This window comes from Corvus kubaryi, unplaced genomic scaffold (assembly GCF_017639235.1).
Source record: "Corvus kubaryi isolate FWS band 111438036 unplaced genomic scaffold, C.kubaryi_AGA036_p1.0 133, whole genome shotgun sequence".
Lineage (NCBI taxonomy): Eukaryota > Metazoa > Chordata > Aves > Passeriformes > Corvidae > Corvus > Corvus kubaryi.
This window is the reverse complement of record NW_024580667.1, coordinates 3,950,632-3,977,192: the sequence shown is the minus strand read 5'-3', so window position 1 is coordinate 3,977,192 and position 26,561 is coordinate 3,950,632. Positions and strand designations below refer to the sequence as shown.

At 37.6% G+C, this 26,561-nt stretch overlaps 3 protein-coding genes across 19 annotated transcripts in view; 2 read left to right on the top strand and 1 right to left on the bottom strand.

Annotated features, from left to right (window-relative positions):
* CASK (calcium/calmodulin dependent serine protein kinase) overlaps window positions 1–26,561 on the bottom strand; it is a 188,004-nt gene that overhangs the window by 82,781 nt on the left and 78,662 nt on the right. For all 15 annotated transcript variants that reach the window (XM_042034653.1, XM_042034663.1, XM_042034689.1 and 12 more), the window contains exons 3-5: window positions 24,217–24,322; window positions 17,187–17,264; window positions 15,822–15,894 (exon numbers count right to left, since the gene is read on the bottom strand). In XM_042034653.1, the coding sequence (XP_041890587.1) occupies window positions 15,822–15,894; window positions 17,187–17,264; window positions 24,217–24,322 (257 nt within the window). The remainder of the gene's footprint in view (window positions 1–15,821; window positions 15,895–17,186; window positions 17,265–24,216; window positions 24,323–26,561) is intronic.
* On the top strand, window positions 378–5,359 carry GPR34 (G protein-coupled receptor 34). 3 transcript variants are annotated; one of them, XM_042034808.1, is made up of 3 exons: window positions 378–535; window positions 2,034–2,106; window positions 2,337–5,359. In XM_042034808.1, the coding sequence occupies exon 3, from the start codon at window positions 2,360–2,362 to the stop codon at window positions 3,500–3,502; it is 1,143 nt and encodes a 380-aa protein (XP_041890742.1). In that variant the 5' UTR covers window positions 378–535; window positions 2,034–2,106; window positions 2,337–2,359; the 3' UTR covers window positions 3,503–5,359. The 3 variants fall into 3 exon arrangements, with proteins under 3 accessions (XP_041890742.1, XP_041890733.1, XP_041890751.1); XM_042034799.1 differs by lacking the exon at window positions 2,034–2,106 and having other exon boundaries at window positions 390–535; XM_042034817.1 differs by lacking the exons at window positions 378–535; window positions 2,034–2,106 and adding an exon at window positions 614–1,438.
* On the top strand, window positions 5,449–10,582 carry GPR82 (G protein-coupled receptor 82). The gene is made up of 2 exons (XM_042034830.1): window positions 5,449–8,284; window positions 9,414–10,582. The coding sequence occupies exon 2, from the start codon at window positions 9,443–9,445 to the stop codon at window positions 10,484–10,486; it is 1,044 nt and encodes a 347-aa protein (XP_041890764.1). The 5' UTR covers window positions 5,449–8,284; window positions 9,414–9,442; the 3' UTR covers window positions 10,487–10,582.

The window sequence follows — 26,561 nt, the reverse complement described above, 5'->3', positions numbered from 1 at the left end:
CTGTCATTTTGAGTGAGAAAGAACAACATTTCTAATCCCAGGCAAGGAGAAAGGTAGATGGGAGAACTATATAAACAGTACCAAAATGTACCATTCCACTGTGGTGTTGATTTATCTTTACCCTACACTTGAAAAAGTGACACTATTTCCACCAAGTATTAAAGAGATTACAGACTGTACCAACACCATTATCACCCAAAATGCCACTGGCACTGCTCACCAGAAACAAAGTCTCTGAGAAAAAAATTCAAATCTCCAGAGCAAAACTGAGAAAAATTTATTACAGAACCTTTCCCAGCAAAGCCCAAATAAACTGGGTATTGCCAGTTAAAAATGCCTTTAAAAAAACAAACCAAACCAGTTGCAACACTAGTTAAAACTTCCCCTTGTTGCCAATTGTACGGAGTCAGCTGAAACTCACCACTTTCACAGAGAAGCTGCTGCTGTAGCTTTCTAATAAGAGGACCTGCACGTTTCTCCTCCCTGTCTTCACCAGCGGTTTTGAGACTCAGCAGAACGTCTTAACACATAAATGGTAAGTGGCTTCTTTTATACTTAAGCTGTAGTAAAATAAATCTCTACTAACTGTAGAGGTATTGCTGACCTTCAAACCCCTTTTAAAGTATACCTAGCTTTAAGCATAATATCTACTTGCTTAGAGGTGACACAACTTACGACAGCGCTAAGTTTTGTTTCCAATGCATCTGCAGCGTAACCCAAGTTTCTCTCCCATCGATCTGAACTTGTCACTGCTGATACAAGTCACTACACCCAACATTTTTATAGGAAAGCAACTTAAACATGAAGTCATAGCAGTAGATGGGTTTCAAGATGTATTTGAAAGCATTGCAGTTGAAAATCAACCTTTTGAAACTACTTCTTGCCCTGAAGATATCTTGTGGTAAATATGATAACAGCTGTTTTTGAAACTGCTAACACACCCTACAAGTTTAATGCAATTGTAAAGTCAGACAACATAGGATGTTAAAATATTTTAGATTGTCCTTTCAAGAGTTCAGATTTTGTATATACATCAGGTCTTCTTAAGAATTTTCCCTGAAGTGTTGCCATTTTTGCTGCTGTAGCCGCATCACAGAATTAAATGTAACTTTGCATTTTTTAAGACCTAGCATGCAAATTGCATGGCCCAGGCACAGACCTAGCATAAAAAGCTGTTTTAAGGTTACATATAGAGCAATGGCTTTTTTGTTGTTTTTTTTTTCTCTAACAGTTGCTAAGTTCAGAGTGCCAAAAACTAAGTTCAGAGTGCCAAAACCACTTCTGAAAATTTTGTGAGATTACGGGAAGAAACCTCTTTCCTCTGCTAAAAAAAATATTCTAAATAAACCTTTTTATGGCATTTCTTGTTGCTACGACAAACAAGTTGAAGACTAAAGTTTTACCATTACTTGTCAATGATAACCATCTCTCTAAACAGGTCAGTGTGACTACTCTCCAAACCACACACTTTTCTGGTTTTCCTTTCTTGGTCAAAGCTGACTTTTATCTTTCACATTGTAACTTCCTGGTCAGGAGAAAGATGAAATTAAAAACAATCCTATGAAAGCAAAGGAAGGTTTGGAAAGAACCTGTTACTGCATTAATGTGATTTCCAGCTATTAGTTGTTTATTTGTGCAATACTGATTTGTGAACAAAAAAAGGGAAAAACCACTTAAATTTATATGAAGATACACTAATTTATATGAAGATTACTAAAGACAAGCTACTGTAATAATACTGTCTCACAAGGTTACTTGTAACACATTACGTAGCCAAATAAGTATTAATTGACAAATACTTTTTGAAAACCAGCGAGTTGCATGTGGGAGATCTTGGGTACTTAAAAATTAACACAGGCAAGTTTCGACTTGTTTTAATATATTTTATGTACTTTGTATCAACACTGAAATACTTAGCTATGCTTACCTGTCCCTGCACCTTAGTTAAAAATTCTTCCGTGCTAGAAATACTAACAAGTGAACTTTAAAAACTTACTTGTTCTTATAGATAAATAAATTTCTTAAATTTGCAGGAAAATATAATAGTTTACTTGCAAAACAACACAAGACAGTAATAAAGCTGGAATTACAGAAACAGTTACCCATGTGAGTACTCTATACTACCTGTTCTTTCTTGGCTGCAGATTACCTAGACTTCCATTATATCATGATATCTGGCTGCAACTCCTTCTATTCAGCTACACCAATACTTTGGTCCATTTACTCCTTTTAGCTACTTCCTTTTATATTTATATCACATTAGACTGTAGGCAATAAAGCAAACAGACACATGAAGGGAGACTTAATTCTTTAAATTTCTCTTTGTTTCTCTGCAGAACAGCTAAAAATCCTTTTGCAAATGATGGCCACAACTTCAGCTGATTTACTGACCATTACTCCACACAAGGAAGAATTCTGGAGTAACCAAACCAACCTGACCATAAATGCCTCAGAAATTCACAATGATGCCAGCTGTCCCTTAGATGACAACTCACTGTCACTTGCTTTGATAGTTTTTTATTCTATTATTTTCATCGTTGGATTGGTTGGAAATATGATAGCCCTATTTGCTTTCCTGTGCATTCATCAGAAAAGGAATTCTATCCAAGTTTACTTGCTAAACGTAGCTGTTGCAGATCTTCTGCTGATCTTCTGTCTTCCCTTCCGGATACTCTATCATGCCACCAACAACAGCTGGATGTTTGGGCAGATTTTATGCAAGGTGGTGGGAACTCTGTTTTACATGAACATGTATATTAGCATAGTACTGTTGGGACTAATTAGTCTTGATCGTTATATAAAAATAACTAAGTCTGTGAAGCGTCCAAAGATGTTAACCACTACCCGGAGCGTGCAGATCTGCTGCACGGTGTGGGCGATTGCACTGACAGGATTTATAGTAGTAGTTGCACCATCTTTCTTCAAGACTCAGGACAGCAACTCTACCCTGTGCTTTCATTACCGAAGCAAAAAGAATGCAAAGACAGAAGCAATTTTAAATTACATCACTGTTCTGATTTTTTGGATAGTTTTCTTCCTTTTGATACTTTCGTACATTAAAATTGCCAAGAACCTTCTGAAAATTTCAAGGAGAAGGGCAAATTTCCCCAATGCAGGAAAATACACCAAGACAGCAAGAAATTCCTTCATTGTTCTCATCATTTTCACCGTCTGTTTTGTGCCTTACCACATGTTCCGGTTTGTCTACATCACCTCACAGTTACAAACCCCATCCTGCTATTGGAAGGAGATCATTCACACGTGCAACGAGGTGATGCTCATATTTTCATCATTCAACAGCTGCCTAGACCCAGTTATGTATTTCCTAATGTCCAGAAGTGTCCGTAAGACTGTATTCCAACTGATTTGCAGAAAACTTCATGGAGAGTCGAGCCTAAACCTGGAGAGCACTTCAGACATAAAACTTGGCCAATACACACAAGAGCGATTATCGACCACCACTCCCCACTCCAGTTACTCAAGGAAGAAGTCTATGATTTGAATGTTTAAATGAATCTCTGTCGCTCCAGGACACCAATTTCAGATCACAAAATCCTCTACTCTACAGCTACTAATGCTGTCTCTTTCCTCCTATTAAGAAAAATGGGAAGTCCTACTTCTGTTTGTGAAAATGAGAAGTTACTTTTCAGAAGCATTTTGCTCTTGTTTATCCAAGAAAACAAATTAGGAAGTTCTCAGACATCTTGTGTTGGACTAAACTAGAACACTAACTCTTTAGGGAGATTTCCACGAAGGGATTTGAACCTGTAAAAGTAAACTTGTATATATGCATTAATATTAGTAACTTGTGTATGTAAATAATAGATTAATTTTGCCAAAAGTAAATTCTGTCCTATTTGAAAGATCTAGATACCCTTACAGATTTCATGTCTTTTATGGTTTTCTCTGTTTTAATAGGTTTCAAAGAGATCAGTATTTTAACTACATTTATAAATGCATTTTTAAAGAAAATATTTGAGAATTTAGCAATATATGTGGCTTAAAAATGAGGTGAAGAATACAACAGCTATTAATTCAGTTATACGTACAGAAGGCACACTGAGTTTTATTAAACAGCAAAACTAAAATATTCAATCCTCCTAAGTACCTTATTATATTTCCAACATTTTAGTGAGTGTCAAGGTCAAACACCTGAGGAAAAGCAAGCAATGCTTTCAGAAAATTAGGAATGATTGAAGGAAAGATGACATGTGGGTATTTCCTATGATTTCCTTCAATATAACAAATTTGATGACTGTAGCTACACAAAATAGTTCAGCAAGGAACATAAACTCACAGAACTGAGCAAAAAGAACAGCCAGGCTCAGCCAGTGGTCTACTCCTAGATTTCCAAAGCCACACATTCCAGCTGCACGCTTCCTCCCTGGCATCAGCCTCCTCTTTCCATGTGATTAAAATAGTCTTGGTAATTGCTGGTGCCATGTGAACAGCAATGTAACAGCAATATTTCATTGCTACAGCTATACTCTCAGATTCAAGCTAAACAGCTTTATGCGTTTAGGCACAAACTAATTTCAAACTGTAACATTTCTTAAAAACCAGAGAGCTGAAGGTGGGGGATGTCTGGCACGAAGATGACTAAAGCAGCACAACCATGAACAACTTAAATGTCTGGCATAACAGACCAGAAAGGTCAAAGAAAGAGAGACCAGATATCAAGCTCTGTAAAATAAGGATTTGTTATCTTGACACATACAAACAATACTGCTCAAGTAAGCAGGTATAAAGAAGTTAGTTTTAATATGACTACTAGTAACTTCTCTAATGGATCATGTGATTTTTAATGCCAAATCCATCTGTGTGGATTTTTTACTAATTCCATAGACTATTCTGATTTTACAGAAGATACTCATAATACTCTGATTGAGCAAAGTAAACATAAGACATCACCTCTGCTAGATAGAAACTAGTTTTAATTTTGATGTGATTTTACATTGCTCAGACTTGATGAAACTGGATATAAACACATCTAACAAATTGCAATGACTAGTCAGTCTATTTTGTTTCCATTTTTAATTAAAAATTATGGGGTTTCTTAATCTTCAAAAGAAATATTCCCACAAACGTGCAATTTCATAAAGATACAATGGTAACTGCATTTTTTGTTAAACATTTCAGCATGCAACAGAGATGTTTGTACAATAATTTTGGATTCTCACAGTAATTGCATTTCATGATCTTCTATCTATAATTTTGTCATCCTATTATATTAATGCTTCTCTTGGTTTTGTATTTGTACAGTGCAATTCTATTATGCAGTACTATAGTTCTACATAGTTACATCAATTCTGGTACATCTAGTAGAGTTTATAAACCATAAACCATACATTTCACAAGATACAGATGTTATCTCATCATTCTTTCTCTGTCTATGCTTAGTCTGTGAGCAGTTGGTTGATGATACTGAACTGCAGGTCAGGGTGAGGGTGTGGGCTGGGGAACTCAGGAGAGGACAGACATGAATGACAGCAGCTTGAACAAAATGTCAATTCTAAAATTCTTTTGAACAAAGTGTTAAAATCAGAATTTTCATTTACAAGGTTTGTAATTCATGGACACAGCAGTATTGCCAAAATAGACTCAGATCTCTTCAGAAGATCAAGTAACAGTACTTAAAAATCCAAACTGCATTAAAAAAATCAACTCTCCAGCTCAGAAATGAAAATCTGAAAGGTAACAGATCTATTAGGAAGTCTGTAAGAGCAGGCATGGCACAGAAGAGGCGAACAGGAATCACTACATGATCTTGAGAATGCAGCATTAAGGGAGCAGCAGTCAGAACAAAGAAACAACCACAAAAAAAAAATCAGAAAATACTTTTGGATTTCTACAACTGTATAAATCAGTGCTTCAAGATGTTAAAGGCCAGATGTATCAACTGGCTCAGAAGGAGATCTGAAACTAGACAGCACTGTCATGTAGGAAGCAATTAGTACTGACCAAGAAACAAAAGCAGGTATCTATTCTTTAAAAAAAAAAAATTAATCCTTACACATTTTTTTTCTGCAATCAATATTCCCAAACTTGAGAGTAAAATGTCAGGCTTTACAAAAAAGTATTACTGAAGAGCAAACAGTCCTGAAACACCTTGGGAGATCTGCTGAAAGTTACACTGTGACATGTCAAATGACTACAGAAGCAGTCACTCAAATTGTGTGTGTCTTCTCTTCCCAGTGCTTTCTAATTACCTGAGTCTTCAGGTGAACTCTAACACAAAGGTAATTCTGTTTATTTTGCTTTCTGTATTTAAAGGTTAACTCAACACACATCCCCATATAATTGCACAAACCTCATTTTCCTCTTTACTCAAATCTATAACATATCCTTGAATTTCAACTGGTGTACCAAAATGCACTGGTCTTGTGCTGGTTTTGGCTGGGATAGACACACACCTTCACAATATGGGCTGTGGTTTGGGCTCGTGATCAAAAGTGTTGATAACACAGGGATGCTTCAGCCACTGCTCAGCAGGACTTGCACAACAAGCAGAACTTCTCTGCCTATCAGAACACCCCACCAGTGAGAGGCTGGGGGTGCACAAGGACATGGGAGGGGACACAGCAGGGACAGCTGACCCCAGGGATAGCCCAGAGCACATGGTGCCATGCTCAGCAATGAAACCAAGCAGGAAATTTGGCTGTGTTGCCATTTCTCAGGAACTCGCTGGGCACCGGTCAGCAGGGGTTGCTTTCTACCACTTGGGTTTTTTGTTTCTCTCTCGTTTTTTTTGTTTGTTTTTTTTATGCTTATTAAACTCTTTATCACAAACCATGAGTTTCCACTTTTACCCTACCAATTCTCCCTCCCAGCCCACCAGAGAGGAAGTAAGCAAGTGTATGGGATTTAGGTGATTTAGGTACTTTCTGGGATTAAACCACATCCTCTCTCTTTGGCACCCAGATACTGGCAGATCTGATCAGTGTGTCAGAGCAGGAGGGAGCACCAAAGGGGAGGTCTGTTCTGCAGCAAAGCAGCCACAAGAACAAGAGGGGGAAGATGCAAAAATCTTAAGTAAGTTTTCTTGCTTTTACCCTTCTGATTCTCCTCCCCATCCCACTGAGGGGGAGTGGGCAGCTGTGAGGGCTCACTTGCCTCCCAGGGTTAAACCACAAAATCAACTTTCATTTTTGCACTGAAATTAATCTAACAAGAACAAGAATTAAAGAACACGAGGAGTAATTACAGCTTTACAACCTAATTACTAATACTCCACAGCAAGTAAAGGCAATTGTAAATGAGTTCAGCTATAAATTCAGAATAGGAAGCCAGCTTACATGTCCATTATTTTAGTAAAAAAATTAGTAATAATGAGACTGAACAATGATAACAGACCAAGAAGGTGAATTCTCACAGTCCATGTTTAAACATAAAGCATAACTAGCAAAACAAGAGCCTTAACAAACTTCTGTTCTCATAAAGGAACTTAATTTATAGCTGTTGAAAAGCCTCATCTGACAATGTTATGTATCACAAAGGAGGAAACTTGAAAGTCTCAACTTCTGCAGAGCTAAACAGAGTTTGGTCTGTGATCATACCTATGCTGTGGAGGAAGGAAATTGTCCTGTGTACACTTCTGGATGATCTGTGTAAAACACTGCATTTCTTGGACAATGAGTTCATTTTGCCTGACTGAACCCTACGATCCATCAGCTGTAAATTGCTTCCACACAATCCAGCACCTGACCATGTGAGAGATGTGCCCATTTGGTCACTCATGTGAGGACAGACATGGATACAGTATTATTGCACACAGGCTTTGGGAATAGACAGCTTTGTGACAGCTCTTGGAGCTGAAGAACTGTTAAATGTCATTGAAAAGACAAGTTTTTATGCATAACATGGCAGCCTGAAGGAAAGTGGGCAGTCCTAAAGAGAACCCCTCCACCCCTGAAAGAGGAAAGCACTATATAAAGAATTGAAAGGTGTTTCTGTGGCATACCTAAATGACTGTTAACAGTTGCTCTTCCATGCTATCTCCACCTTTTTTTTTTCCCTAATGGAGCCAATCCTGACCTAATTTCAAAGCTGTTTTTGTACACACATCATCTTTTCTGAACTTTAGATGCCTACCTGACTTCTGTCAGTCAGTTCTTGTAAAGGAAAAGTGCACACTCTGAAAACCTATTTATGTCAGAGAGAAGTTTTTCTTAACTGTACTCTCCAGCTTCCAGTGCCATCATTTTCACTGCAGTAGTGGAGATAAAACGGACACCAGACAGAAATATTTCCTCTCTGCCAAGGAAGGTGCCTGCAGCTTGTATAGGTAAGCTTAAACTTATTACTTCTTTGTTGCACCTGACAAAATTTGGTCAATGGCACAAAAATTTTTGTTAGACTTCTAAAATGAGTAAATTCAACAATGACTTTGTGAATTTAACTAATTGGAATAAAATAATTTAATACATTTAGTGTACACTCAAATGCAAGAGCTATAAAAGTTAGTTTAATTTGCAAGTTTGTCAAACAATGCCTACAGCACAAGTTTTATTCTTGGTGTCTGGGTTTTTTAACATTGCTAGACAGAATCCTCTTTAGCATTTACGTTCATTTGCTTACAGCTGTTTAAAAAAAGTTATCAGTCTCTAAGTTTCAAATCTGTTAGTTTTTCCGTATGATTTGATATGGGAAAAAAGCTAACTAGGATACACTCCACTAAAACATATATGTATACATATGCATACAGCAGTAAAAACTCTCCACTACAGGTTTGTAAGCTGAAACACCAGTTTTTATACACAGTCATTGCACAGAGATTTAATTTCTTATTTTTGGTTTGGAAATTGAGAAAAGATTGAAAAATGAACTTGGAAAAAAATTAATATACTGCAGTTTTCAACAACCATTGTATATGCTAAAAAAAGATAGACTGAGTTGCAAAATGTACATCTGACATTAGAGCTCTGATATAGTAACACCAGATACAGACATGAGCATAAAATAAATATATATAGTGAGATTCTTGCAGCATACAGACTAATTTTTAGTTAAATTGAGGTACAGATACTCTTTGCATTTCTGCAATTAAAGTAATTCTTTGCACTTAATTTGCTTATTTAATTTTAAATGGTCTGTAAGTGGTTTCCAAATTAGGTTACGGATGTTCCAGAAGACTGAGAAATAAACCGAGATCACAGAAGTTATTGCCAGACCCTAGCTCGAACCTTCAGCTCTCTAATTTACTTTATTAGATTCTGTGCATGTAAAAGCTTTGGGGTTTAACTTCTCTTCATGAAATCTCTGTGGAAGAGAACACCCAAACTGTAAACTCTTGCAAACTTAAGATAATAGCAGTGTTAAGAACACTGAAAAGTAGGGGAGACAAAGAAACAGCTGAGATAAGATTAAAGGAGAAATGTTAGATGCACAAGAGAATAATTTTTTAATTGTTTCAGCTCTGACCACTCAAGAAATACTAGCATAAATGAATAATTCAACATGTCTTCACCCATCACCAGCTACCACTGTAGCTCTCCCCATCATCTACTCCTGCCTACTTCCCGCTGGAATCTTTGGCAACATTCTCGCCGCCTGGACGTTTTCACAGAGAGCACCCACACGAAGGACACAGTACATTTACCTGGCCAACCTCGTGACTGCAAATCTGCTGGTTTGCAGCACCATGCCCTTCCTGGCTGCCTATTTTGCGGACGGGCACCGCTGGCCCTACGAGTCCGCGGCGTGCAGGATCGCCCATCACCTGGGCACGCTGGTGATGCACGTCAGCATGTATGTGACCATCACCATCCTGTGCTCCATCGCCCTCAGCCAGTACGCCACGCTGAAGAAGAACAGCGGCACACAACACTCCCAAGCGCTCCCTGGAAACTTCTACAGGCACCTGCTTCACAAATTCCGGCGGCCAAAGTTTGCTAAATATTTGTGTGTCGTTATATGGCTGATTGTGCTCTGCATAACAGTGACAGCCATCACGTACAACGTCCAGGAGAAGGTTTCAGCTGAGTTCCTGACCTGCTACAACATCAGGGTAGAAGTTGGTGGAAGTACTGCAATGATTGCAGGTTCTCTTGCCACTGTGTGCTTTTTTCTGTCTTTTATAACAGTTTTGTGGTCATACTATTCTCTTACCAGACACCTCAGCAAAATACAAAAAAACACCTGTATTGGAGAAAAACATCTAATTTACAGAACAGTGAAAAGAAACATCCTTGTCATCCAGATGATATTAACTGTCTGCTTTCTTCCATATCATATTTTTAGGCCAATTTTCTATGTACTGTCTAAAGATAATGACTGCCCAAGGTTAAACTACCTAGTGGAAATTAAAAATTTCCTTACTTGTCTTGCTGCTGCTAAAAGTAGTTTAGATCCAGTTATAACCCTTCTGTTAGATAACACATTTAAGAAAAATCTTTATGGTCTGTTTACAAAATCCACACCAGAACATCAACAACATAATGATGATATTTTCACTGAAATGGGAAGGAATATGGAAAGATTTTCATAGACTATAAGTACCAATAAATTATTTTTAACTACCTATAGGCAGGCTTTGATATGAAATGGCAAATATTTAAATAAAATGGTAACATATTGTACTTTCTTTTCAAATCATCTTGCGTGCTACATCAGCATTAGCCATAATAAATCCAATGTGTACATCCAAATGAATCCAAGCAATTTGTACAGTGAACTATGTAATACCCACTCATCCACATAATACAAAAGACATTTTACATTTGACCTATGGACAGTTCCTTCTACCTAAAAAGTCAAGGAAGAAGGCAAAAACTAGGCTGAAGTTGAGGACTCAGTTCTCTCTTTCTCTCAATAAGAGTTTTGGATACAGGTTTCCTTTACAGGAAAGTTGAACAAAGCACAGACATTTTCTTTGGGATGGCTGAACCACAGTTGTGCTACAGACCCAAAGGCCAAGTTCAGCGAGACAGAACTGAGCAGGTAAAGCCTTCCAGATGGCAAAGTGCTGCTGACAGGACTGGTTTTAGACCAACAGCTGCAAGTCTGGGTGAGCAGAGCTCTTCACTACCAAAATGTGTTTATAATTTGCACAGACACAAACTCAGAACCCACTATTTCTGTCCTTCCTGAAATATATTTTACAGGGAATGTAGTTATCTCAGTGCAACGCCTGCCTGGGGTTGTTTCTCTTAACACAGTTTTTCATGGCAGCATAGGCTGAAGTCATTCTTTCTACACTTTTCTAGTCACAACCCCTTGTACCCCCATCAAAATGCCAAGAAAATGAACAAAACTTAGGGAACTACAAATCAAATATAACTCTGTGATAGACTCTTAGCAAGATCCCACTCCAGCATTCCTACATAGCACCAAAAGACGACATATGGCTGACTTTTTTCCTATATAATCTGTCCAGGATGATGTCCTTTAAATTTTTTAACTGCATCAAAGTGTTTCTTGTTTCAAATAGTGGAAAGCTTTTGTGCAGTACAGGCAATTTGAGAAACTACAAATTGAGTCCTGCATTGGTCTAGCATTTGACAGAAGAGCTCATGGAGAAAAAATCCCCCAAAACATAAAGGCATGAGGGATAAGGGAGAGTTAGAAAAACACTAGCAAAACACAGCTCACGTGGTAAACTTGCATTGCTTTGACATGCTGGTGCCAAAATCAGAAATCAGCAGGTGACATGTGAATTGTTTAATAAAAAAATATACAACAATTCGTTTCTATTGCAGTGAACGCAAAATCCTAAGGCAAATAGGCACAGCACCTGGTTTGCAAAGCAGTTTAGAGACCACAAGTGTCTGTCAAATTTTTGGTTAAGCCATTCAAATGTGCTGCATGGGAAGCCAGCTCATCAATCAGAAGACATGAGTTTTTTAACTGTCTGGGCAAATGACTATAATAACATATAAACATATAAAAAACACATAAACTTAGTGACCAGAAGGTTTGTAAATGTTCAGCTCCAGGTAGGCCAAGCAGCATAGACACACTCCACAGCAAATCTGCTTCTGAACATACTAACAAGTCAATAGGAAAAGGGCTGGACAAAACAAGCATGGAGACCATGAGATAGGGAAGCAGAGGCACAGGAGTGAACATAAAAAGGGGGAAAAGAACATTGCCTGAAGAAACACTGAGAAAAAATACTGAGTTTTCTTTTTGGAGGCTCTTAACTTCTACACTGAATGAGGAAGTGTTCCTCAGAAAAAAATGTGGCCAGGTCGGACACTTCAACTGCACCTCTGATAGTGGTTTTGCAGCCTTAATCACTTTTTAACAATTTAATATGTAACAAAATCCTCACCAGGAAGTTGCTACTGGGTCTCAAGAATCTAGTAAGTTCTAGAAAATACAGAAAAAGCATCAGTTATTAGTGAATGTCCCCAGAAAGCAAAAAAGAAGTTTCAAAGTGAAAACAGTAGAAGAAAAGCAACATGCAACAGATTTTCTTGTTTTGGGTATTCAAAGACTGAAAAGGGAAAACAGTCTTAAAGAACAGTTTCTATTCTGGTCATTTTTTATATAGTTGAATATACAGTTACATAAACATGCACATATACTACTTTTACATGTTTTTTAGATATGCCTAAAAGCAGAAGTGTGAGAATGTTGAACTCTGCCGGCAAAATCCAAAGTGTTGCGCTACAAGCAGCTCAGGCAACGAAAGACAGAAGTGGTAACAGTGTGTGCTCTCAGAATTCATACCACTGGTTAAGTTCAGTATAGTGCACAAATCACCATGCAAATCTATCCACAGGTCAATCTCAGGTCACCTGGATCAACTCAGATGTGTATATGACACACAGTGCAGTGCATAAGGCTTGGTCCTATTCCCTGGAAAAACTCCCTGGTTTTGACTCCCACTCACAGAAATATTGAACTGAATCTTAGTGACAGAGAAGGCACAATCTGTGTATTTTTGCTTTAGCAGGTTTATCTATTCAGATGATCACATCTTGGAAGCAAGCATTCATACCCACCAAGATAAACCCATAATGAAAATTTTGGATGTCTGCGTTTCGCTGACAAGCTCACCCTGATTCCAGCTGCACACCAATCAATCTGCTAATCAGTAACACATACAGATACTCAAACTACATGGAAATCATAGAACAAAGTTGGAGTATTTGGAATAAGTTAAGGATAAAACCCCAGCAACTAAAGCTCTTGATGTGATTAAATCAGTCTTACATCAGTTATATTAAAAGGTATTTTTATAACAAGATTTTTGCAAATATGGAGAATTCTACATAACAATAGAGGCTCACAAAAGATTGCAAAACCTCTTGATGTTTTACTGATAAAAACCATTCTATTAAAGTTATCACAAAAATAAGCAAGTGACAAATGGTACTCAAATTGCAGTAAGAGTTCTACAGGAAAAGACAGGAATCACATTTCAGACCCTCATCACTCCCCTTTCCCTTTCGTTGTTCCCTTACATAAAGATTTCTCTGTACACAAACTTCTCTGTAATAACATTCTGTAATGGAAAAGACTCCCTTTCAATGCTGCCACGTTCAATAGCCACCTTCTGGGTATTCCTGACACAGCAAGGTTACGACAGAATAAAAAGAATGGCTGAGTCCCGTATCAGTAGGTCGGCAGAACAGGAACAAACGTTGTGGTAAGAGAAAAAGTTCTTGACATTCACATTTCTGAGGCACAGCTGTTTTGAGTTTTCTACCTTCCTGCACCTTCTGTTTTCCTTTACAATGTGATCCAGCTTCCAAGCAGTGCAGGATCACATTAACTGAGGGTGAAGCAAATGTGAAATTGTCACTGATTATGAAGCCTTTAAGCAATGCTGAAGGGCATCAAGTGATATACACAGACTCAAGAACCATCTGGTCTCACAGAGCAGTGAGAGCAGTTAGACAACGGCAGGCCGTCTTGTGAAAGCTTTAACGTTTTGATTCTGTCATCAGAGGTGAATGTGGGGCACAGGGAGTTTGTCCCAGGCTGGACTTGGACAAGTCAGGTGACGTTTCTGGCACCAGACTACAGCAAACTTTATTTTATCTAAACTTTCTAACTCTCCCTAAATAGCCAGGAGCTAAGGGAGCACAAAAGCAGCTACAAGACACCTAAACCTTTCATGGGCTATAGGGTGCCAATTTTCCTGTGCAGCAGCAAACAACCATGCATTTTACATTTCAAAATAACATTCAGAAAGTCTAAAAAGGAGAAAATAGCATGACTATATCACGATTACAGATTTTATTAAAGCACTTTCACTTATTCAGGTAATTTGGAAAGTGGTCATTTAGTCTGCTTCCTTTCAAAACAATGTCTACAGTGACATCTAGAGCCTGGATACTGCAGTTAGTTTAACGTGTTTCACACCCAAACCCTGCAGCTCTGCACTGCTTTTGCCAAAACAAAAAACACTGTTGGTTTACACTGCTTTAGACTGATACCTTAAACACTTTTTTCTAACCCATGTAATTTGAACAGGTTCATTTCTAAGGATGGTATTTAAAAAACCCCAAAACCCTGTGATTCTGAGGTTCTAAGAGACCAGATAAGCACTAAAATAAATTCCCACTTTGCCCTCAGTGAAACTGGCCTCCTTCAGAGGCCCTTGAAGCTGAAACTTGGGTTTTTTCAAGAATATGGTCCAAGAAAAACAAGTGGAGCTTTCATGAAGACACAGCAACATAAAGATGATGTTAATTCTGAAATTCATGTGGTACCAAAACCAAACAATTACAAGTACCTAGACTCTTCAAGATAGAACAAGATAAGACATTCTACCAGCAATTAAGAGCCCATTTTTAGAATTTGCTCTAAGACACTACTATTAAAACACCAACCTTAAAAAAGAAAGCCTATTACATAGTAATTGTCTTGATTTTAAAAGGAAAGGAGTAGGAGTTTGGGAAAGGTCTGCAATGTCTGGGTACAGAAGACCAAATGACTCCTTATAAAAATCACCAGTTCAGTGTCTGTACTCTCCCCTCACAGGTCACCTGCAGCAGTTTGAAGCACAGTTTACCCTCTCTCAATCTTCTCTACTCATTAAACTCCAAGAGCCATTTCTCAAACTGCACCATCAGAGCTTGTTAGAATTTTCCTTAATTCCTACAGAGCTTGACTCACTTTGGATGAAACCAAACTCTTGGAGAAGTGGGAATAACTATTTTAGGCAATGACATTAACAAATAATATGCATATTCAAATTGAAGAGAGTCAAGCCCACTTGGGTTAAAACTCCCAACTACTTACATTACAGTACTTTGGGATAAATTACTTCCATAAATATCCATAGAAACAGTATAAAATTTACCAGATCAAAACCAGTATGTACATATGCTGGTCTTAAACACTGTATTTCTCCTCCCAAACTTATCTGTATTAGAGAAATTTTCATAATAATAAATGTTTATTGGACTGTCTCCAAGAAGTAGATAATATTACTAATATTGTAGCATTTAAGCATGTGCATCTCTATGAAATCTTACTGTGAATGAGGACTGTCATTATGCTCTCAAACTGATGCCAATAAACTACCAGTTCCAGTTTAATTTATGCAATTAATTTATACACGCATTTTCCTAACAAGAAAAAAAAATGCAGATTCCATATGAATATTCAAAAACTAGATATTAAACTGACTTTCAAAGCAAGTTATAATCAAATGCACATGTAATTTGTGAATACAGACCTCCTAAATGTTCTGTATTGATGGAATTAGGGTGGGCTTTAATCTTACATGACAAAATAAGAGTAAAAACACACCCATCAAATAGATTCCTTTTCTACAGCACCTCTCTTCCTCTAAATTACAGAAATTGAAATTCAGTAGTTTGCATTATTGTGGTGAAGAAAAAAAAGTAATTAAACCCCCTTACCTTCACGTCCCTGTGAATTATATTATTATCATGACAGTAACGTAGAGCTTCCAGTATCTGTCTCATGTAATGACTGAAAAAACAAACACATTATGCATGACAAACCTGCAGGGAAAATTACTATACACATGTAACAATCTAAGTATTAAGAGTCTAACTGTATAAAACTCATCAACCAATTTAACCCCAAATACACAAAGTTCTGTAGAATGGACTTTGTGTTTATAATAGTGAATATTACAATCTAAAGTTTGAGAATTATTCTGATTGAAGCCGAGGGAAATTAGGAAAGAAAAATCTGTGTTTTCCAGGTTTTTGTGAAGATTTCAAATGTTCAATAATTCTGCTTGATATGACAAGGAAGTCAGGGACCCTCCCTTTTTATTAATAACAAATCACAAAGGAAAACAGGAAGGAAAAAAGTGAATATCAGTGCCTGATTTATCTGGAAAAGGATCGGACCAAGGTCTTGACTTGTTTGATGCAGATTGGAGAGCAACCTCTTCCTTCCCAGTGTCCAAAGAATGCCCCAACAGATCACTGACCACAGCAGAGCCAAAAAAGCCAGCAGCATCCTGTGCTGCATCAGAGAATTACTCTGGGCTAAGGGAGGCAATTCTTGTCCTCTGGAGGCTCCAGCTGGTTATAGGGAATATTTTGTCCCTAGGGACATAATGAGGCACTGGATCAAGCTGCTCAGGGAGGCTGTGGAATCTCCCTCCTTGGAGGTATTCTGGACCCCACTAGAAAAAGACTTGAGCAACATGATTCAAATGCTGTGCTGACCCTGCCTTGAGCAGGAGGGTGAAATACAGACCTTGATGCCTCCTCCAACCAAAAAATCTACAGTGTTGAGAAAAGCAAACAAAGAATATTGTGGGCTTTGAGTTCAACTAACATGCCACTAGGACAGTGGGTTTTATTATCCTTCTGCAATTTTATAGACTCTTTCATCTTAGTTAATGTCGTAAGTGAAAAGGTGAAGTGACCATAAACACAGTGATACATAGGAAAGAAACAGCCAAATCAACTCCATCTAGCAAGAGCAGTAAAACTCCCACCTGTCAGGCAAGTCACTTAATGCCATCATAGGAGAGATCCATAAAGGCAAACACAGCCAATTAAGTACTGGATGTGAAATACAGTTTTACTCAGTAATCTCATCCAAATCTGTAACTAGTATATGGCAAAATGCACCAAAATTCTACTTTGATAATGCTAATTATTGCAATAAACATCTAGAGTGTGGAAACAGGATTTATTTATAGTATTCCAACTTTCAACTTGTAGCTAACAGATCATACAACAGTATATTCCACTCTTTTCTATTTATCCTGAGGGATCAATTAAAATTATAATAAATACCTGGCTACAGCCTCGCTGTAGACAAATCCAGCATCTGCTCTCTTCACAATTTCAAAACACAGGTCTGCTCCATCCATACTGCAGGTAAAAAGAGGCAAAAATGCTTAAAACTGATAACTACAATCAATTACATAAAAATGCTTAAAAAATCTATTCATTTTCCTTACATGAATCTTATATAAAATACTCTAGATACATGTACAGTGCATTACTCATTATAACAACATTTAATGGATAAACTAATAGAAAATGGCTTGCCACAGGTTAACCAATTTATGTCCCTCAAGTCATGTAACAGTTCTCTCAAAACATTACCAATACCAAACATTTACTTTATTGCTTAAACTGGTCATTGAACAATGTGTGCAAGAAAAGTCAATGCCCTGCAAAGAGGACACTGCAATTTAACAATTAGCTCCTGATATTAGGTTGTGTTCTTATAAGCATTACAAGTGCAACTCTATACTAACGACTGTAGTAATAAAAAAATGTTACTCAATTTGAATTTTAAATGAAGACTTTTAAAAATACTCTAGAAATACAGTATAGTCTTGCCAGTTGGCATTCTCCTCTGGATAATTAAGCAGCCATGAGGAGATTTTACAGCTCATAGACACCTGAGAACACTGACAGCCCACACACTGTATCACCAGCTTTGAAACTTGATACCCTTTTCCTCTTCTCCCTCATCTTTCTGATCACCTAACTTCCCGCAATGAACAGCATTACACTTTAGATGCAGATATGTTCATAGATCTTAGGCTGAAATTAGGCTGCCATTTCTCTAAAATGAAAGCAGGTTATAGTGCTGCCCTCCTTTTCCCTCTCCTGAAAGGGACCTAAGGCAGACTGGTATCTAGAAATGTTCACAGGCTGATGGGGAGAATAACAAGAGTTAACAGAAACAATAAAAATCACATAACTCATGTTTAATAAGGCACTTGCAAAAATATCAACTGTAACATGACATTTTCAGACTTCACACCTTTTCTTTTTCCCTTCCACAAAGACTCAAGGGGGAAAAACCCCAAAAGGCAGAATTTCCAGGGTATCTGGATAGCCAACATTCCCAGGGCTGTTTCAGTAAGCTGTTCAGAGTATCAGCATCACTTCTGCTTTGTTACATACCTTCCATGCCAAACTTCTGCTTAGGGAGTCACAAGCCATGTGCAGAAGCTTTAATTCCCAAATAAATCCCAAAGGTCTCCCTCATGCAAAATACACTATCATGTGGATAGGGCACTGCCAACTCTAAGAGGGACTGGTAACCAAAAGAAAAGCATATTGAAGAGTGCAAAGAACCCCACACTGCCAAATCATGGCTGTTCTTCACTGTATCAATATATTCCTCTGCAGGTTTTTTCCCAGCAGTTTCTCTGTCTTGCACAATTCCCTACACCAAGTCTGCATACAGGGCTAAACATCACCCAGAGAATATCAGAGTCCTGTACAGCAGCCGTGGGGCAGGCTCACTGAGAGCAGCATAAACCTGGATTTCACTGGTCACTGGAAAAAATCCCTCATGTCAGCCTCTCAACTCTTTCTCACATGTAGAATATACAAAATATATAATCAGCTACCAAAAATAAGGAGATGTCATTCTCATGAAGAAGCAGAACCCTTTAGAAGACTAATTATCTGTACTTTATAACAAGTCAGTGAAATTAAAGATCCAGAGGCACTCAAGCTTTTTAAGCAGCATCAATAGTTTCTGAGACATGGAGAGAATAGTGCAATTTCTTTACATTGACTTTACTATTAAATGAGGTGTTTATAACGAGCATAGTCTTTAACATGTATTCCTACTTCCCACTTACAGATACCAGCATTTTTCATTGAAATTTTGTAACAGTAAGTGGCAGTTTGAATTTCTTCCTGGCAAATACATTTGAAAGTTTCACTCCACTAAGATGAACTCTGTTGGCCTCCCAAGCACAAATATGTGTCAGGTGTACTTTAATCTCTGACTTCAATTGACTATTTTTTCAATGAAAAAGCTTTTTTTTTTAAGAGTAGATTTTGATTCATGTATACAGAGGCCTTGTGTCACCCCATGTGATACAACACATTCAATACATGATACTGAATTTTACCTGAAAATCATGAGACTTTTGTCTAGCCTGAGGCTGAAAAAAAGCCAGTCAACTCCAGTTACAAGAAATCCCAGAAAATTCAGTGAACCAACAGACAAAAAATTCAGCAACAGCTCAACCACTTACAAGATGACTTTGCAGAAACTGAAAGCCTTTTATGATATAAGAGCATTAAAGTTTTGGAATACTGATGGAATGAAAGTTCAGGAAGTCTCAAGGGTTTGCAACTATCAGCATAAGCATGTGAAAACCACAAAAAAAGACAAAAAGAAAAGTTAAAATCCACTGAAGTAAACATACAAATATATTCACACTGAAGACGTAAGTGGATGATGCAAAAAAATCTGGGAAAAAACCACAACACGGTTGTTAATCTGAGAGAATTCCCTGACACCAGCAGAGGGAGCTCACGGCAGGGACATGAACAGACCGGGACCAATGTATTTTACATATTTATATATATATCTACACACAATAAGTAAATATAAATATATATATACAGAAATCTGCTCTGACACCAGCAGTGACTGAAGAATAGACAGCACACTGCAGAAGAGATCTGTGTTTTCATACTAGGGGGTATGATAGCTTTGGATTTGCAGACCTATTAGGATGTGGCCTACAATTTAATTTATTGATGAAAAATGAGAAAGCTTTAGAAGCACAGCTTCATTTAGGGAACTGACTTATTACTTAATAAAAAGAAGATAAAAAATTAAGAGTTGACATATTGCTCATAACTGAGTTTATTGAGGCTTGTACCACATGTGTTGAAGGCTTGTGCACGATGGTGTTTTTCCCTTCACAACTCGACATTTTTTATATATTTGCCATCTTCACTTACCTCAAATAAACCAACTGCAACCCTGTTAAGTACTGCTTTTATGAATTTGAGATTTTAAACCTGAAGCATTTTTACATGTTAGCTACATTAAATGGCAAAGCTCTACGTAAACAACTACACATCCTAACTGCTAAAGCTTAACACATCAGTTCTTCTAAGGTCCCAAGAGATAAATCTCTCTTAGAATGCACTAAGAAAAACTAAACCCACCTATGCATAGTGGTGAGACAATATTCTGCAAATGACCAGATACCAAGGTATTTGCAATGCACTCACTGCTCCTGTATCTGAGTTCTTCAGCATGCCAAGTACTCTCAGTCCATATATGCTGAGGATGAACTACAAATAATGTACTCTTTAAGTCTGAAATCTAGTTTTCAGACCCTTTGAAATGTATATATGCTTCCTTTTAGAAATACTAGAAATAATTCAAGTAGCTCTGACCCTTCTCAAGGTATTCTCACTGATAAAAATCAATGATCATTAGGAGAAATGTAATAAGCAATAGAATATAAAGTGACACTTGTATACCAAAGAGAAAACAGTATTCTAAATAAAACCAGGAGGCTCATGGGGGACCTCATCAGTCTCTACAAATGCCTTGAAAGAGGTTGTAGCCAGGTCAGGGTCGGTTTGTTCTCTCAGGTAACAAAAGCAATCAGAAGAGGCGAAATGGCCTCAACTTGTGCCAGGGGAGGTTTACATTGGATAGCAGTAAAAACTTCTTCCCTGAAAGGGCTGTCAATCACGAGAACAGGATGCCCAGGTTAAGGGTGTAGTCACCATCCCTGGGGTTATTTAGAAGATATGTAGATGTGGAGTTTAGGGACGTGGTTTAGTGGTGGACTTGGCAGTGCTGGGTTAATGGCTGTACTTGATGATCTTATGAGGTCTTTTCCAACCTAAATGACCCCGTGATTCTATACAGCTGCCAGCAAATAACACCAAGTATGGGAAAGAAAATTGCAACTGTATTATAGAGAAGAGAGCTGGCCTTTCTCAGATGTAAGGTGTCTCTAGAACCTCCAAGGGATCACTTCTGTCAGAGCAAAGAGTCCATCTGGGGGGACAGCCAGGGTGTGTGTGAGGGAAATAATTTTGCACAGGCAGACTCTCTCTCATTTATGATGCAAAAACATCTAAATACTTCTAAAATAGTATTTTTACCTTAGCAATAAGGCTTTCTGGGAGAGGGTCTGCTTCTTACTCTACATATGCACTTCATCTATTACGACCAACTGCTTCACTGCAGTTTATTCCAGTGGCACCATGCAGCCTATGGTAACGTGAGACATGGCCCATTCTACAGAGTGCTTGAGTTCGTGTGTGAATAAGGGGTTTAAAAACCCCTTATTAAAAACAGAGCTCATTTTTTGGTGTTAAACCTCATTGCTGCTGTTCATCAGTGCTTCTGTGAAACATGCCTTGATTTTTTAGATGTTTCTTTTCATGAAAGTTTTCAAAATTGGGCACAAATTGTACATTTTCCTAGTGGTTCAAACTGTTGTTACCAGGTACATGCTACATTCCCTTATTCAACTTACTCTGTATCAATAGGTTTGGCAAGATACTCAGAGTCCTCCTAGCAGCTGTGGCATGCAGCTCACAGCCTATGAAAAGGTAGTGAACCAATGTATCATTTATGTACAAGTGATGGCACAGAGTTTTAGCTTTGGTTACGCCATGCATTTCGTGCTGGGCCTGCCTTAATTTTCATGCAAAGCACCTGTCAGCCCACAAATCACTCATCACAGCTGGGTTTATGTCTCCTCTGCAGATCTGTGTTGTCTTCCCCTTTTCAGTAATTTCAGAGTAACTAGACCCTAATGAAATATATTTTATTACTGTAGACTGTAGACAGAAATTTGCTGCGAATCAGTTGAGCTCGTTACAGTAACAGCATAATGAGCAGAAAGCAGTATGGGGGGAAATGAGTTACCTACACCTACAGAGATGCTTTTCTGCTAGCTCCAAGTTTGTTTTTATGGTCACAATTACAGAGTGTGCCCCTAACCTGCCCAGCCTCAGACAATGCAGTCTCACTCCACACAAACACCAGTCTGCTGCTGAATCCCTTTACCAAAGCATCCCCCTCCAGCACAACAACACATCCTGCCCACAGCTCTTCCACTCCCTGTCACGTTTTGAGCACAGGTGTTCCTGCTGCCTCATTTTCTATCACTGCTACAAAAGACTGATGTTTTTGGTGTACAAAGGAGGCAAGGACATACATATGATAAACAATCATTATCCTTCAAACAATTTAGCATTGTAATGCCTTCTTTCATGTGGCCTGAAGTCAGGTGCAGTGTATGTGTAGTAATTCTGATTGTTCAGACTTGCTTTCTATGTGTACAAACATAAATTATAATAGGCTTGTCATTAAAAAATAATTACTGCTTTTGTCTCATATTTCTGAGCTATCAGCATTGTAAAAATAGAAGCAAACCCTTTCTTCCATTTCAAAATCTTGTTAATTATCTGACTATGTCTCCCCAAGGTGTACATAATTATTTCATAATAGGGTAATTAAAGTCCCTTGGTCCATGCTTTGGGATTTACAACATAAAAAGCAAAGTATTGAATCAAAATGTACAGAGAGGAAAGCATAGAACAATTATTTCACAAAACCCTAAGTTCATAAACTCATCTAAAAAAAATCAGAAGACTTGCAAACAATAATTTTCTGCTTTACCTATTTTTTTTGCTGTTACCACTGGCTTTTCCACTACCTACATGGCAAGTGGACATCTCAAATCAAATTCTTGGTTCTAGTGGACAAGCCAATTTGGCCTAACACACTGGCACGATGTGGTTACTCCAATATCAGCAGCTCAAATGCATCAGAAAACATAATGGAGGAAGGGCAGAAAAATTTAAGAGGTACAAATACATATGCCCAGACTGACTAGGAAAGAATATATGGGGAGCATAAAAAGAAGAGCTGGTAGGTAGAGAGAATGACCATTCCACATGTCTGGTTGTGTCCTTCCCATTTAGATAAAACCTAACTCAGGAAGGACGAATAATTTTCCCTCAAAGAAAGAGTATGGTGATTTCAGGGCTGCCCCCTATTTATTTCTTTATGTTGAGTAAAAATAGCTATCCACTGCTGGAAAGTCATGTTTTTTTCACCCTTCCAACTAAACTCTTACATTCAAACTTCCAAAACAAGTATTTTCGATAAAAGCCTCTTTTCATATATTGTGAACAGGTACATTGACTTACAAGAATACTTAAATACACCAATAACTTTACTTTCTTATAATAGAAAAGCACTGCTAAAGAAGCAACAGTGTGGAAAAAAATAAACAAAACTTCACAACTGGAACAGAATATCCCCAGTTACACAAAGATGATGTTGATGCCATGATGATTTTTTTGCCTTTTCTTTTATACCCTTTATATCTTTTTACAACTTCTGTATTTTTAGTGCTTTTTGCCTACATCCTTGGACTTGTTTGTTCAGCTAGGAGACTCAACATTTTAGAAGCTCTGTAGCTAGGGATCAGTGTGCCCCAGACCCCAAGATCCTCTCCAGAACACATTCTGTAAACTAAGATAGAACCATCCAGGGGAAGGTTCCTTGGGGAGGGGGGCTCATTCAAGCCTCTCATTGGGGAATCTTTGATAGATGTGCTAATTAGTAAAACCTTTAATGCTATACCAGATCTTTTGGGGGTGTGCATCGTGGTGTGCATGGAGGTGCATTCCATCTGGATGTAGTGCACCTAAGGATCCTTAAAATAAATACCAAGGTAAAATCCCTTTTTCCCTTCTAACCGTGTTTGACTCTTGATTTTAAGACTAGGAGAAGGCAGCAATGTCTACCAGCAGATTTTCAACTTGTTCTCTTGTACCCTGCAGCCAACAATAGGGATCATGCCTATCTATCTTTAGGAAACCCTGGTGTTCACCACTTAGACAGTGGGACAACTTTTATTTGGGACAACCTGTACTTGTCAGAAATAAGTATTTTTAAAGCACTCAAGATCTCTGAGCTACAAAACCTGCAGGTGTGAGCAGAGATACTTTTAGGATTTTATTTAGCAAACGACACCACAAGAAAGTAAAATCAAGGAGAGAAACTTACAACTCAAAGACCATATAAAGCATTCCATCTGAGCTGTATGTCTCCAACAGTTCAACAATGTGAGGATGCTTCAGCATGTGACAAATACTGGCTTCTCTCTTCAGATCTGTGGGAGATAAGAAAGTAGTTGTAGATTAGCTATAAATTCAAGCTGTTTAGAACACAATGTTTGGAAAGATGGGCACATTTGAAATTTCTAACATATTAATTAATCTTTATAAAGAACGCTGACAAGATGATATTTAATTATGCTTAATTAAAATACTTACACAGCTCTCAAAACTTAAGAGATTCTTGAATTCATATATTAATAAAAGATCTCCTTGGTCATAGTCTGAAGAACTCTATAGAAGTAAGTCCCTTTAATGTAAGGTTGCAGACTACACCAAGATTTTCATCCTAAATATTCAACTCCACTGCAGAATTACCTCCAAATGCAGGAGACAGGCTCTTTAACAGCACTACAGAACTATTATTAATAACTGGAGGTCTCGGATTTCTCTGCTCAAAGCAAGGTGAACTGGAGCAGATTGTCCAAGCCCACACCCAGCTGGGCTCTGAACGTGTCCAAGTGTGGAAACTATAACCTGCCCAGGAAACCTACAGTGATACCTGATCACCCTCATAAGTAAAGAAGTATTTTCCTTATGCTTAAATTTGTTGCTGCTTACTTCTTTAATAATGAGTATTCTCTTCTTTAATAATATTTATTTTAAAATCACAATATATGAAATGACACTGGCATAAATTTTAATCAGCATATATTAGTTTGCATCTCTGCTCTAGAGAAGAATAAAGAAAGCAGGAAAAGTTGCAACTAAAAAGAAAAGAAACCGCTCTGAAATCCCTCAAACCTTGAGAGATTTTGTTTTAAACAGCATTCCCACTTTTTCTGATCACAAATCAATCCTTCTACAGATAAAGAAATGCAAAAAACCACCACACTTAATTAATTTTCTTTCTTCTTTGTTGAAACTATTTGGTATTTTTGTTATTTAACCATCCTTAAAACTTTTTTTATCTACTTGTATTCTAGAAAGAATAGCAAAATCTTGAATGAATAGCTTTGATGATAATTTGATAAGTGAGGAAAAGATCAGTCTGAATTCTGAAGTAGACATTTTACTTTTCTATTCTCTTTCCATACAATTGGTCATTGTTCAAGAATGACCTACGTATGCACTTATGGAGCAATAAAAATATGATTTCTTGGCCTGAGACTATTAATCATATTATTGGGCTACACTACAAAGAAATTTAAAATGCCCTATTTTAATGTGCCCTCTTATATTCTTAGCATGAATCAGTAATATTGAAAAATGCAAGCAGCAAAATGAACATTCTTTCATGTGAAGCATTTAACAGGTAACTCAGATTTATGATAGACTTTGGCTCTTTCAGCCATCTATAAATTCAAAAGAAAAGCTGAGAGTTTGGAAATGACTGAATTTCAATCCAAGAAAAATGTTCAGATTCACAAAGTGCATATTTTGTTACCAGAACTTCATATTACACATGCATCATGTGTTTCCTCCCTCACAACCTTGCAAATATAATCTAAAAGCAAAATGTCAGAGCAACCCTTTAGAAACCATCATGTAATGGCACCTCAGGAAGTGCAAGCAGAACAGCAAAAAAAAGTATCATTCAGTGATGGCAAAGACATTTTGTTAAAGAAATTAATGTAAAATTTGTCCTTTATTTGTATATCTATTTATGTAGATGAAATTCTACAACCTAAGGAAACAGCAGTATGTCTCACACTATTGAAAATACTCATATTATCAGTTCTTACACCACCTTAATGCAGAGCAACTACTAAAGCCCCACTGTGACTTTCCCTTCCATCACGTTAGGCAATGATTTCACACTAAATGGTTCCCACCCCTTTTCTAGGCAGAGGTTCACTCAAGTGCACATCCAGTCCTTCCTAAACAGGATCACAGATGAACACACCGAGGGGCAGTGTAAGAGAATGAAAAACTGTGATTCTGTGAATAACTATGATCTTCAGAAAGTAGGCTGCTTTTATTTTGTCTCTTACTTTATAACTTTAATGCTACCACACTTCACCAAGGCATCTGATACCTATTTCAGATGGAAAGCCAAGTGAAAATATCCAACAGGAAATTACAGGAAAGTTATGCTTTATTTACAGGCAAAAATTGTGTTCAAAATAGTTTATTTTGGCTGCTTCCTTTATTAATATTTTGTGAGCTTTATTGAAGAGAATTAGAACTGAAAGGAAGAAAGTATATGCTGCCATTTCCCTCATTCCTCTGTGTAATATTGGATGAGAGCAGCAATTGCTCACAGACTGAGCACCAGCACAAGAGGAAGGAGAA